The sequence below is a fragment of the Gallinula chloropus genome (genome assembly GCF_964237585.1).
Source record: "Gallinula chloropus genome assembly, chromosome: 19".
NCBI lineage: Eukaryota > Metazoa > Chordata > Aves > Gruiformes > Rallidae > Gallinula > Gallinula chloropus.
In genome coordinates this window covers 3283286-3297967 of record NC_140104.1, presented here as the reverse complement: position 1 = coordinate 3297967, position 14682 = coordinate 3283286, and the positions used below count along the sequence as shown (strand labels likewise).

Below are 14682 nucleotides of genomic sequence, written 5' to 3'. Positions count from 1 at the left end.
TTTTATAGTGATTGAAAAAAGCATCATTTCCATTTCACCTAATAATTCCTTAGATACAGTGATATTTAATCCTCGTAACACTCATTACCAGCAAAAACGGCTATCGCTGACATGCAGGGGACTAGTAATGATTTTAATCTCTGGAAAAAAACTGTACCTGGTTTAAGTTGGCTGGAACAGCCGCTGATGTTTTTGTGATCTGAATCAAATCCCTTGTGCAGATAAATCCCTGCCTTCAAACCTTGCAGGATACTTAAGTCCGGGTAGCTTTATAGTCAGAGGTCTGCAGAGTCCCCGCTGGGACCGTCCTGCTTTCAACATTTCACATGAAAACTTATATTGCTGCCACCCTCCCGTCTCCCTCCAAACAATCAAGGAGGTTGGCCAGGTTTCTCTTTGGAGCCTTTCAACATAATTTCACTTTACAAGTCTAAAGGAAACAGGCTGCTGGTGCTGTTGTACCCGTTTCTCACAGGCTCCTAATGGAGCCTGCCTCAGGAGCACATCTGTGTGCACCCCTTAATTCCTTTTCTCTTGCATTTATCCAGGGTGTATCGGGATAAATTTAGATTGTAGATCAAATTAGAAGTTGCTGGTTCCATTAAAAAAAAGAATTGTATTTTGTGGGCTCATTCAATCACACCCAGATTAGGAATTAAATTTAGTATTCCTGATTTCAGCTTAACAGCAGAAACTTGATTAATTTGTTATTTTTTAAAAAAAACCTAAGGTTTTAATTGGCAAAAATCAGCTTTCTCACTTTCTGGAAGTTATTGTAACGTTCCTGTTAAGATGAACATATGGTTTAATTGTGACAGAATTGAAAATAAGTTTCTTCAACAGCTTCCATAAAAATTGAGCGGGGATTAAGACAAAAGAAACATACTGGAAGAAGCAGCAGCAACTGCCAACTTGATTTGGCTTACAGGAAATTAGCAAGCGATGTTTATGTACTCATGAAACATTCCAAGAAAGCATAACATTACACTAGACACCACTGGTAGACAGAGGATGCTCCCAAGGGAAGAATCCAGTGGAGACAGCGTTTAGTGAAAAGGTAGCTGACAGTGAATTCGATGTTGAGAGGAAAGGAAGGTGGGGGGGGGGAAGCAGGATACCAATGTTCCGGCTCAGTCCTATCCTCTTGAACTCTGCCTGGCCTGAACCAAGGAACACAGCTCAAAGACTGAAGGTACCATTCCTGCTGCCTCTCAGCTACACAGGACACAAGCTTCCAGGGCTTAAACCCTTTTCTAAACGACTTCATTCTCATCATAGTTCAGTTATTTTGCACACTGAAGATTAAGCAATGGGTGTTTACCCTGAGTTACATTTCTATTTTGCAACCCTAGAAACGTAATTGTAAATGCCATTTTTATTACTCTGGTCTCTATAAAACAAACTTAAGCTGCAGGGGATGAGGAAGAAAAAAAGAGATCTTATGTTTATGGTCTTACAAGTACTCGTATGTTTAGCTACTTGTCAAGCATTTGGGCAATTCTGTCCTCTCATTAGCAAGAGTGAAATATAAGATGTACTTTGCTTCTTGAGAGTGCTCGAAGTCTCCTTTCTCTGTTACTATTTTGACTTCAATACTCCCACACGTTATTTTAGGCTGTAATGTGTCCCACCTAACTGGAATTTTGGTAATTAACACAGCTGCTAATGATTTGAAATGTTGTAGTGACCAAAGTCACTTTAATATCTCTTTTCATACCATTAGAGGGAAGACAAGGGCAGACATCTGATACCACATATTTTCAGAATTTCCCCTTTCTACATTTGGACAACCAAGAAATCAATAATTAAATCATCAGCTAGAACAGGAAGCCAGTAGTAAAGTTAATTTGGCATGCAGCTCACAGCAGATGCATCTCTGTAAACTGCAAATTCAAAATTATCTACACGCAATGAAAAAAAACCAACCCGTCTTAACTGATGAAACTTCACCAAAAATCAAGCTTCTATAAAAAGCTGTAGAGGAGAAAAAAAAAAAAAAAAAGAGGAAAATGGAAAGGAAGTTCCAATGACAGCGTTTCCTAAGACCCTGATTCACTTAAAAGCTAAGCTGCTTTTCCTGTTTTAAGTGACAAGTTTCCCATGATGGAAAGAGGCAGAGAAACAAAAATAAAATACATTAAAATGTGCAACATAATACTCATTTAATCTACACTCCTGGTGCAATTCAGAAAAACATTTCAGCTATGATATTAGGGCCTGAGTCCTTCGTATGAGTAAGTGCAACTTCACTCAAGTTACAGGCTCAAAATTTTTGGAATTATTTATTGCTTAACCGCATGCAGTGTAAGACCTGACAGCTGCCAGATCATTTGGGATGCAGATAATCTGTCTGAAACTTACCTTTTACATCAGCAGCTTTGAAGCACAGGAGCGCTTTCTGCTAGCATTTAGAAAAGTAGTCAACACTGAAGTTGATGACAGATAGCCCCGTAATGGGATATTACTTCTCTTTAAGGGACATGAAAATTATCCAGGGCTAGAGGGTTGATCAGTTGGCAGCATAAGCCATAATTATTTTGATAATCCAGGAATTTCTGTGCACGGCTGTGCAAAGTGTGTCCAGATCTGGAGTCCCCAACATAAAAAGGAACAGGTCCAAAGAAGGGCCATGAGGATGATTAGAGGGCTGGAGCATCTCTCCTGTGCAGACAGGCTTAAAGAGTTGGGGTTGTTCAGCCTGGAGAAAAGAAAGCTCCAAGGAGATCTTATAGCGGCCTTCCAGTACCTAAACGGGCCTACAAGGAAGCTGGGGAGGGACTTTTTAGAAGGGTATGTAGTGATAGGATGAGGGGGAATGGCTTTAAATTGGAAGGGGGTAGATTTAGATTGGATATTAGGAAGAAATTCTTCACTACGAGGGTGGTGAGGCACTGGCACAAGTTGCCCAGGGAGGTGGTGGCTGCCCCCTCCCTGGAGGTGTTAAAGGCCGTGTTGGAAGGGGCCCTGCCCATGGCAGGAGGTTGGGACTTGGTGATCTTTGTAGTCCCTTCTAACCCTGACCATTTTATGATTCTATGAAATTAAAATTGTTTTTACAAACCAAACCTTACCCACATGCAGGCCTCCAGCCTGACTTTTGAGATGATAGCCCATAAAGAGATGGATCCTTCGGTCGTCTCTTCATCAGGGCAGATAATTTGATCCGGGTAAGGAGGCTCAGGAAAATTAACTGAGTTACATTCATATGCAGCAAGCGTAACTGATGCTATGTGTGGACCCTGAAAAAAACACAAGTAATTTCAAATGCATTTTATGTTAGTAATAATAATAGTTAAAATTAAAACTCCACATTTGCCCCTGATGCAAGGGGCCCAGGCTGAAACAGTGTTTCTCATCAAATACCTAATGCATGAAAAATGTTGGATTTTTTTTTTTAACACCATCTGAAACACAACATTTAGCTATTAATGCTAAAAAACCCAAAACTTGTGATCCACTGAAAACCTTAAGGACCCTCCTGGCTTTTGCCATGCCATTGTACAGTAGTAGGAAGGTGCCAAGGAGAAAATAAGAATCTTTATCCCTTTTTCAAAATTTTAACACTTTCCCCTCAAGGTATTTCTGGCCTACAGCTTTATTGCAGCAGGTGTTTTCCCTACTGCTGCTTTTAGAGGATGGCAGTAGTTAAATTATATGTTAATTATTTTTTCTAAATGACTAACACTTCACATGTTACAGCAAACCTTCTAAAATTTTGGATCTTCCTCCAAAAATCAGGTGCTTAATTTGCGTCACTTTTTCAGTGCTTACAAGAAAAAGACCTTATTGCTGTTTCTTCAGATTGGTTTGAAATATAATTCAAAATTTAAACACAATTTAAATGCCACGTAATTTTGGATTTCTTCTAGCCTTCATCTTACACTAAGAGATTTTATTTGGAGGTCCATAAAAAAAAAAACTAGCATAAAAATCTAATCAAGAATTGAACTGCTACATACTTAAGAAAACTGAAAGAATTCCCATTATTTTAATACAAAAGTGAGAAAGAATTCAGCCAGTCAGTGGTCTGAATATTAGATGCTGTAGCTAAAAAAGAGCACACTTAGCAAAAGGCCAGGGAAACACCATCCAGGGAAGAAGAAAAGCAATAAAGTACTGAGTTAAACTAAAGTCTTTTCATAAATTCTCAGATTTAAATAAATTGTAAAGTTTTCTGTACATGCAGAACAAATTACACAAACCTTAACTGCTGCTCTTAATTATTTTATGGGTTTTGACGTCATGTTGGGAAACCTAATGTCAACAATTTCTTCTATGTTTTTTCCTTCAAGTGACTCATGGTTTATTAGTCCAATATGGCAGCCTGGTACCCCCCACCCAAATCAAAGCTAAATTTATTACGGAACACCGAGGGAAAGTGCAATAGACCTCAGCACTTCCATGACAGGCCTCAGCACCACCATGACAGGCCTCGGCACTATTCCCCAGTGCAGGCCTGCCACAGCTCACTTGGAAATGCAGGAGCCATGAGATATTATTTATTTAGAAGACCTTGTGGGATCCCTTTGCACACCACAAGGTGAAATTCCACAGCAGGTCTCTCAAGAGGTGAAGGCCTGTTGCTTTTTCTGGACTTCCTGGGAAGAAGATTTTAGGCAGGTTCACTCACATCAAAATTTTAGGCCCCGCCAAAGAGATGAGAGCACTGGGCTTACACAGGGATCTTGATACCTTAATTTTTTAACAGCAGTGAAATAAAAAATTAAAAAAAAAAATCCAGTTACATTTTCCATAAGACAGCTCTGACTCCTGTTGTAATCGAGAAACAATTCAGCAGTCAAACTGTTGTGCTGGCATGCAACTGGTAAAAAACAAGCTGGTCTGATACCCAGGGAATTCTTTATTTCTTCCTTGTTACTTCATATGAGACCAATTCAAAGTGCTCTGGCACACTCTGGAATATATACAGCCATACAATCCCTCTCATAGAAAAAAAGAAAACAAAAAAAAGAGAGAGAAAAAATTGATTGGTGTGGAAAGAGAGGAGATCCAGAAATTGACACACAAGTAAGTGTAATCCTGACATGGCTGGGATAACACAGATGGGATGAAGGAACAAATGACTAATAATGTGTAATACCAACATTTCTAAAGGTCTCAATGGCAAGGACGACTTTTTGTTACTTGTAGCAACATCATCCTTGTCCCCAGCAGCTTCGTATCTAAACAAGTAATGTATCTCTATTTTACTCATCAAGGACAGATGAAAACAGAGTGTTGAAACTTTCCCAAAACTGTAGAGCACGCTTAGGACAAACATGAAAACCTTTCTCCACCATACTCAGAAACTTAGGGAACTTAGTCTCATTCTATAGCTTGCTCCTCCCCAGTCTGACAGCTACCACAGGATAAAAATGTTCTCAAGCCTTTTTCCTTAAATGAATGCTTTTCACCTGCAGAAATTTGCAATAACATTCTCCTGAACAGCAAATTTGCATGGAGGAAATCCCCACGTACTTGAGTTGTAAATGACCATTTCCTATGTTCTCTTGAGAGTAGGGGTAGGGTAGTTGCCAAGGCAGTGAGATACGGTATGTGAATCGAGAAGTATGATTTTCAGTTCCACAAAATTTGGAGGCCATGCTGCACTGCAGCCTAACTACAGCCAGCTGCGATGGGAGACTGTTAGTTTCAGTTTTATAATAGTAAGAGACAAATTTAATTGCTGCTATAGCGAGGCCCCAACCCCTTGCAAGGTTTCAGTGATAGAATTACCAGTGTTTCTTCTCAAACTGTGTACAAGGTGTGTAAAACGGGCCGTACAATCGCAGGAGAGCCAGCAATGACAAGACACCTAAAAGGGAGCTGCTGTGGGACCTTCTTGTCATGAGCAGCTTCTCTCAACCAAGTTGCCATCCTTGAAATGGCCTAATGGTCTCAAAACATGACCTCCTGTTAAGAGAGCTCTCCCAGTCTCAAGAAATGTCTGCAAGAGGAAAAATTTTACGGGAAGTAGCCAATGGAAAAAAAGGCATTTCACAAAGCAGCTGTAAACGGCCAGCGAGCCACCTGAAGGCTACGCCAATTGAACATAATTCTTCCACTGTAATGTAAACAATTCTATAATGGAAAAACGTTGGAGTTATGGAACCCACAGAAGCCACATTTTAACTGGAATAAGAAATAAAGCATAAACGGTTCATTTAGAGTGATGAAGTGTGGAGTACTGGAACTCAGAGCGAGCCAAAGGAAAGCAGAACAATCCCATGTCCTCCTCTGGCAGCGGAGCCCAGCTGTCCTGCTAGGCAAATGGACATCATCTCGCAGCTTGGCAGGCTGCACGCAACATCTCCGACATCTGCTTTTGTTCTAGCTCAGCTCTGAACGCTTACATAGAGCATTAGACTTTCACAAAGCCGTGGTTACCAAGCACCTCAAAACAATGGTTGGCTAAGCAGGACCATGGTTGCAAAGGGGGTGGGGGGAAAGGAAAAGCAGGAGGGTCGCTGGGTGTTTCATAAGAGAGGTGCCATTTTGCTTTCTATTTAGCAATAGTGATGGTTTAAGTCTGAACAGAGAACCAACTTCAAATGAGCTTTAGGTGCCACCTCCGGAAAATCCCAGTCAGTATGCACTCTGATGTTTTCTTTATACTCCTCCCTGTGCCAGAAGGATTAATTCTCATGCAGTTTTTTAATCCCCTTCACAAATAATACCTCCTCCACCCTTCTCCTCCTTCTCTGCGTGGGGCCGCAGTAAATACTCAGTGTTTTGCCTCTCTGCAATAGCTCAGTTTGTTTCAACACTTGAGGAAAACCTCTAAGACATCCCCTCTTTGCCTCCAACAGCAGCTCTACCTTTGAAAAGAGCATTTGCCAAACTGCCTTACAAGACAACAAATACTAAAACCAGGCCATTTAGTCGACACGTGGCTTTGCCAAGCCAGGAAGAGTCACTGAAATTCAAGGCATGGAAGATCCTGAACACCAACTGTCTTCCCCCTCACCCTCTTCCAATGATTTTTTTTTTCTTTCTTTCTTCTTTTTAAATTGCAGGAGGCACTAACAAGGGCTAACAGAGAAGAAATTGAGAAACATTCTGCTGACTCGGGTGAGAAACATTTGCTTGCCACTACCAACGACCAGAAGGAGCCTGTGGTTAGGGTGGAATGTGATTTGTTAGAAATATCTGTACAATTTAGAAATCAAAGAAGACAAGATCTGGTCATCAAGACCAACTCAACGTAAATCTATTTTTTTTAGCAACAGTAATTTAGGGGAATTTGGAAATCCCTAGCTATACAACCCTGAGGTCTCATGGAAGGGAACCTCGAACTCTTGAACTCATAGGCCTTCAGAGAAGTTTTAGTTCAGTGATTGAAGGCACCCAAGTTAGAAGAGACACTGCTAATCCTTAGAAATAAGTTACTTTAAATGCTGTATTATGAATTTTCTAGAAAGTATAATCTTTCTATCTATAAATTATGCTTGGAAATGCATCAGTATGAGTGGAAAGAGACAGCAGGCACATGATTAAAAAGACCCCAAGAAGTTCAAACCCTTAAAAGCACGCTGATACTTATAACACTTCAAACAGAAAAGCCTTTGCCCTAAGGAAAAATGACTGAATATCCAATTAAAAATGAATCATATTTTCACATTATTAATCATTCTGTGCACCTAGACCACAAACACAATGCAGCAAACAAACTGTGTATCAAATGTTGGCTTTCTCACATGGCCCTTCACGGATACAACCGCCCTGCTGAAGTGACACGAGCACAAGAACAACTACATCTAATTTTAACCTTTTATATTTGGGGAAGGCATAATTTTAGCCTGTGTCTAATTTAGAAACATTTCATAAAGACAAGTGATACGTCTGCCAGCAAGAAAAATACTACAGTGAACTCACTGCTGAACTTAACTCACTAAAAATCTGTTTTCCTCCATGGATACACTGCTCTTCACACTGGGTTTAAGACTCAGCCCTTCCACGGAGGGGAACATGTCATGCTATATTTGATTAAAATAAATTGGAAAAACAAAAGCTTGCTTCTCATGGGAAACATCCTGCAAGCCTTGCCCCAGGCTGCGACTCATCTCATACTTATCTATGAAGTCATTACACCTCTCAAGAAAGCAACACCGAGTTACAGCATCTTTTTTTATCTTCAAGAGCAGTGGACAACTACCCGCAAAGAAAACTGCTCTGTGGTTTAGAGGGAGAAGCTTGATCTGGAGGTGGCTAGTAAATATGTCAACCTAGTCTGTCTGTCTGCGTTACAAGATTACAACGTCTCGCGATTTTATATAACGTCTGGTATGCGGCGCTGGCTGCAGAACGGGGCTGGGAATGAAGAACCGTACCTAGAGCAAGGGACACAAACATCTATCAAGCAGTCAGGGCTAGTTTTAGCAGACCATGATGGCATTTCAAGCGATGTATTAATTTTACAATCATGTGTCTGTTAGCAAGTTTCTATTCCCACTTCAGTCGAGCCTTGCACCACAGCGCAGCGCTGATGGAAATTCCAAACGATGAGCCACAAGCTCTGAATATGACTGAACAAGAACCACCAAGGGAGCAAGCACGTGGTACCACTGCATGCATAACCAGGCCACATAGCTGATATGAGGGGTAACACAAAAAGCTGATGTTTTGTAAGGCTGTGCCCACGCTACATCCTTTAGAAGCAAACAGGGAAGGCATGATTGGAAGAATCCAAGTTTATACTCTGGTGTTGACATAAGACAAAAATAATTTGTCAGTATTCTCTCCTTGCCCTTCCCTAGCCACCCACTTATTATTTCTGAAGAATAAATCACAGCATCTACTCAAACTGATGCTGGTAGTGATGACTGGCTTTAATGCCTCCAAATAGAGATTGCCTTGCCCTGTTTGTTATTTCCAGCCTGTTCAAGTAAACAATGACATGAAAATGATAAAGTTCAGGCTGTGCATTAAAATTAAAAAAAAAAAAAGAAAAAAGAAAAAAAAAAAGCAGAGACTCGAAGGGAGCAAATGAGGAGAAAGCGTAACGTGACCTCCCAGCAGGGTTATGAGACAGAGCCAGTGACGAGGAAGTCGAGAGCAGATAACAAAACACCAGTGTCAGCATCTAAAAGGTAAAGTCCATCAACCTTCAAAAGGAAGAGAACGGTGTACCCAACATCTTACCAACTCCTCAGCTTGGCACATGTTCAAATCACTGCGGCTGGCCAAGACACTCAATATTAGCTTAAATATTAATAGGACATCAATATTTTGCGGACTTGTGGCAAGTCAAAGTAAGGTAGCTAATCCTGCCCAGACAGGGACACTGCACATTAGCTGTTTATTGCCACAGTTACAGCTTTAGACAAACTGTTCAGAGTCTGATGTACACCACCCTCAGCAGCGCTGGAGGCCAGAGATGGAACTCACGGTTACACCACTTCGGGCTCTGACTCACGAGGTCTGGCAATTCACGGTGGGGCAATACGGGAGGTTATAGCTTCCAGCTGCTCCAGCAGCCCCTACACCAGAGGTTACCACCCTGGGAGCAGGACAGCAGGACCAAAAGTGGCTGCTTGGCAGTTGCTGGGTTTGCACCCAGCAGAACTTAAACCACCAGCAGTTTCAGCTGACGTTAATGGAGCAGGCTGGGGCCATGGGGCTCAGTCCGCCATCTCCCAGACTGAGCCACAGCAGCTGAAGGGATGGTTCTTCCACAGCATAATCTAAACCAGAGGCACTGGGTTTATTCTCTGCAGGTATCTGTTGGCATCTGACAGAGACAACAACAGTGGGTGCATTGAGGGGGACTAAAGCTCCAAAAGAACATTTTTCTCCTTGAAAACACCGTTTTTCAACTCATTTTAAAATGCAAGCAGGCCACCAGAAGATTTAAGAAACACCCAGGTTACACAACTAATCTGGCAGCAGCGTCCAGTTTAATTCATTGGGTGCTGACAGTTCATCAGTGTGCTAATATCAGTGCTGCAGCTTCAGCAGCGCAGAGTCCACGTGAGCCGTAAGCAGGAGCTCCCATCAAGAGAGGGTTAGCAAAAGTGGTTGGGTTGGGGTTTTTTTTTTTTTGAAGTTATATGTTGATTCAGGTATTCCAGGATGTTTCAGTTCATTGTAAAAAGCTTAGGACAGCTGGAGGAAGTAGGTTTAAAGGCATGAAGGAAACAAAGGAGAGAGTAAGAGTCAGAAACAACCCTCACACAAACAGGATCCCTTTCAACTTATTTTAGAATTTACTTTTGTCTTCTGCACCCACCATGTATTTTTCTTTCAAGTACCTTCCCAAGTCAATAGCACAATCTGAGCGCTGATAACAGCCAGAACAGCTTTTTTTAAAATTTAATTTCTTCTGGGCTTGCAAACAGACATATTGAATTGATGAAGAGTAGGGACTGAAAATGGACACCTCACTTAACAAGAATTAACTCAGTGCTGGGAAGGGGAGCACTGCTATGTCCTCCCACTCAGCTGGGGCAGCTCAGCCCTTGTTGTACACCTACTTCTTCCCTTTCCCAAAGTGTTCGGGGTTACTCCCACCCGCTTCGAACAATCCACATGGAAAGAAACTTCTCCTGAAGCTGACAATCACTGCGAAAATACTCCTGGAGTCAGAAGTCACAAGTAAGTAAAAGGAGGGAAAAAGGAGAGTAAATTCTGCGGATTTCCAGATTATTCTGTCTACTTCCATCAAAGCAGAGTAAGCCTTGTTTTGTGAGATTTTCTCTCTCAAAGCACTTTAGGAATTTTATTTTGAGTCTCTCTGCAAGCTCAGCTCCTGGGACCAGGTAACTGAAAGGACTGAAAGCTTGATTTTTTAAAAGTTTTCAGTAGTCCTGGTGGGAAAAAGAGTTTTGGTTTAGTTATTTACACCAGCAACCTTTGTCTTAAAAGCTAATGGGCTCATAATTGCACAAGGTGTCTGGATTTTAAATCTTCAGATCCTAACCTAAACCAGCTCAGATCGGGCCGCAACACGCCTCATTTCAAACTGCCACACTTTTGGAAGGCCAGAACGTGACCCCTTGCCAAAACCAAACCCTGGAACCAATTCAGAGCAAAAGTGACACATTGAACCCTGGAGCGCAGATAAACTCACACTGGCTCTCTAAAGCCAGCGCCGTCAATCAGGACGCCATCTTTCCAATTCATCTCTCCTTAAAGGCAGCTTCTGTTCTTTTTTTTTTCCCCTGCAATTATTGCCATGCTCTCTTCCACCCTGGTAAGAATATTAAGTGACAAACCCACATATTACAGCCCGGACAAAATTTGAACTCTTGTGTGACCTCTGCACACAACTCATTCCTATTGTACCTCACGTTTCCTGTTTGTGTTAGTCCACAACCCGGCCACCAGCAAAACTCTTTTCAGCAGTTGCTCCACTTGGCTCTTTCAGCAAGCAAGCAGAGATCCATATTTAAGAAACAAAAACACACAAACAAATGCAAACAGCCAAAAGCCTTTTGACCTGTAAGGAATTCGCTTCCATTCATCCCCCACCGTCACAGATTATAACAGGCCGTACACAGAGGGGACATTTATCATCTGCTGCTCGAGCAAGGCTGCTCCATAGGCGTTAATTCTGAGCTGATTTTTGTTTGCCTGGGCTGCATCTTTTGCAATCCCTTTGCCAGAGTTGAACTGAAACCAAATCACGAGGCCGAGCATTGCGTGAAGATGGCAATGGCAGCGCGGCCCCGACCCAGCGTTCCCGCTTCGCCGGAGCCCACTGCCCACCAGCCCTCCAGATCGTTCATTTCTTTCTGTGGCAGCAAAAACAAACCTCTCCAAAATGTACAAATGCAAGAAATTCCTGACGAGTTACCCTCAGTCATCTTCTTTTGGTAATTATGTGATTCATACCATTTATATTTTTAATATACCACCAAGAGAAGAGAAAACATCTCAGGACTAAGAAGAAAAGCTGGGCGCTGCTAAAAACAGTACTTAGAGTCGATAATCACAATAGTTTTATTTCCTACAGAACCACATCATGATTACTATTTTTAAAGCCTTGTTTATAAAGAATTGTGAAAAACCTTTAATGGACTTTGGGAAAATAAGCCAGCAGACTTGTTTTGACAGTGTCAGAATAAAAAGGATTCTTGGAAGAGTGGCCTGCTTCCCTATTTCTGCGTCGGAGATCTTCTCCGTGCCAGCCCTCAGTTCTGTGCCAATTTGCAGCACAAGAATCGTTTCCCAAAAGGCCATGTCAAATCTTACATTTGCTGCTGGCCTCAACCAAGGAAGCAGCATCAAACCAGGAACCAATGCAGCAGACAGCATTCAGACCACAGAACGTATACAAAGTTTCTGAATCACAGAAATAGCAATAAAAAGCCTATTATCAAACTAATAAAGACCAAGATGTCCACAGCAAGAATGTGTTGGTGACCAACGAAATCCAAATCAGATGTGAGCTGATGTTAACCAGGGGTGGTGGCTTCCCCCCCCTAGCCTGAGCCTGCTGTGGATTGTAAAATCCACTTTAAGCAAAGGGTTTCCTAGTACTCCCTTTCTCAGGTAACCCCAGGATCTCTGCTGGCACTTGAATTCAAGCCTCTCCAAAAAGCAGCTGGTGAGGGACACTGAAGAATCAAGACAAATGACAGTTTTCAACACTGGAAAAACAGGAAACGAGGCCAGGAGTGCAAGCACCCCTTCACAAAACCTATTGCATAACAGTTTCTAAGATTTTCCCTGCTAAGGGGCTGTGCTTAGGAGCAGTGTGAGATGAGGAGTGGTGCACGTAGTAAGTGGAGGGCTGTATTTAAAAAAGAAAGGCGCACCTGTGCCACAGCTGAGACGCTGGGGCGTGCTGTGGAACAGGTGCCTACATGCCATCGATTCCTCCCCCTTGGCCCTTAACGGCAGAGACAATACTGCAGGCATCAGCAGGAGCTCAGCCACACAGGGGTGGGCCCAGGAGCACTGCTCTCTACACATGGGATCGCCTTCCCAACCATCTCAGTTGGGATGTGAAAGGAGCAATTCATTCGTTATAGGCAATGTTAGAACATTGAGCTGACTCTGGTCCCTACTGCCAGCAAACCCAGGCTCTGAAGAGGCGCATTTGCTGCTTCATAACTTTTCATTTCTTTCCATCAACACAAGAATAAGGTTTACCACAATGAAGAAAGCTAATTAAAGTATATGGAAAGAGATACAGTAATGTAAGATTTAATATGATGAGTTCCACCTTAACCTACTTTTAGACGCAGCTGCTGCACAAGTAACAAAGCAAATTAGTTTAAAACTCCTCCCTTTGAAAGCCAGAGCTCCTAACCACATTGCTTCCAGATGGGCTAAATCCAGAATACTGGGCTGAAATAATGTACCCCTAAAAAGTTGTACCAATAGTCTTGAGTCAGTACTCTGTGTCCCCTTTCACACCACGTGCGGGCTCAAACCGGGGAGCTGTGATGGAGTGTATTAGTACAGAGAGAGCACGCTGCACGTAGATACCACTGACATTGCTGTATCGACAAGAATATTAACAGTTCAGGTGCTTGGAATGGCAAGAGGCTGTTGGGGCAGGCAGCAAGAGGTGTTTTTACTCCCCCAGTGCCATCTAGTGGCTGCGAACTGGGAACATCCCACCGAACCGGGGACATCCCACTCAACTATGGACCCACTCCGGGCTCAGACAGGAGGTCAGTGCTGGAGCAGTGTAACCGTCCTGAATTTACAGTTCTGGGTCATCACTAAATCTTGCACAGGAGAATAGATGAAAATAAATGCTTGCTACTCTTTCTCCCTACTCACTGCCGGTAGCAAAGCCCTTCCATGTCACAGAAACACGTGTATCTGCTGTACATCTTTAAAGGAAACAAGTATTTCTCCTGTACTGCTACACATTAGATGTCCATGGTATACTTTTATTGTGTTCTATAACCACCTTCTAATTATTCAGCTCAATCTATTCTGTCTGGGTTTCCCCTCCTAACAAAGGTATGTGAAACCTCACCTCTTGCAGTCCAAATCAAAACCTTCACTGGCAACATTAAGTTTCCTTTCCCAGGAAAGCACCTCCCTGTCCTTTGGAAGGCTGTTCACCTCCTACATGCCCATCACAAATTGCACCGATAAACGAATAGAGAAGTTGTATTTCACACAGACTTTGCTTGAATGTCAGCACAGGTCAGGGCCTAAATATATCTACTAGGTTTGCATACCCCACAGGAGAACTTAAGCAATACGTTGTGAAGCTTAATTTGTTTTCTATTAAACTAATATAGAACTATTTAAACATCTGGATTTTTGAATACAGAGTGAAAGAAAGGTCAACTCTTTCCACTTGCTTTTAGAAAAAAAGAGGCACTGTCTTATGAAGACATCTCTATGTGGCAAAATCACCTTGGAGTAGCCTAGGCTATAAATGGCAGCACTCCTGCTACCCTGCAGCAGCTCAGTGTAGAACAGAGACACTACCCACTTTCAAATACAGTTTGGAAATGGTGCATAACACATCTTATTCACTACCTTTCTGACACAACACGTGGAGAAATTATGAACAGGAGTATGATAAGCTCTCCAAACTGCATCAAAGAATGTCTAAATACATGAAATCATTGGTTAGAGGAAATCTTGACTCTCACTGGTTGATAACCTAAGAGCTAATTCCTAATTTTGATTTAAATCAAACCCAACTGAGTTCTGCAGCACACCTGGAGCTGTTTTCCTTTCGTTTCCCCTCTCTGTCCTGCTCAATAA

At 42.2% G+C, this 14682-nt stretch overlaps 1 protein-coding gene across 2 annotated transcripts in view; it reads right to left on the bottom strand.

Annotated features, from left to right (window-relative positions):
* The window catches only part of VMP1 (vacuole membrane protein 1), a 63749-nt gene that overhangs the window by 36286 nt on the left and 12781 nt on the right, over positions 1-14682 (bottom strand). For both annotated transcript variants that reach the window (XM_084273244.1, XM_084273245.1), the window contains one exon: positions 3072-3239. In XM_084273244.1, coding sequence (XP_084129370.1) covers positions 3072-3239 — 168 coding nt within the window. The remainder of the gene's footprint in view (positions 1-3071; positions 3240-14682) is intronic.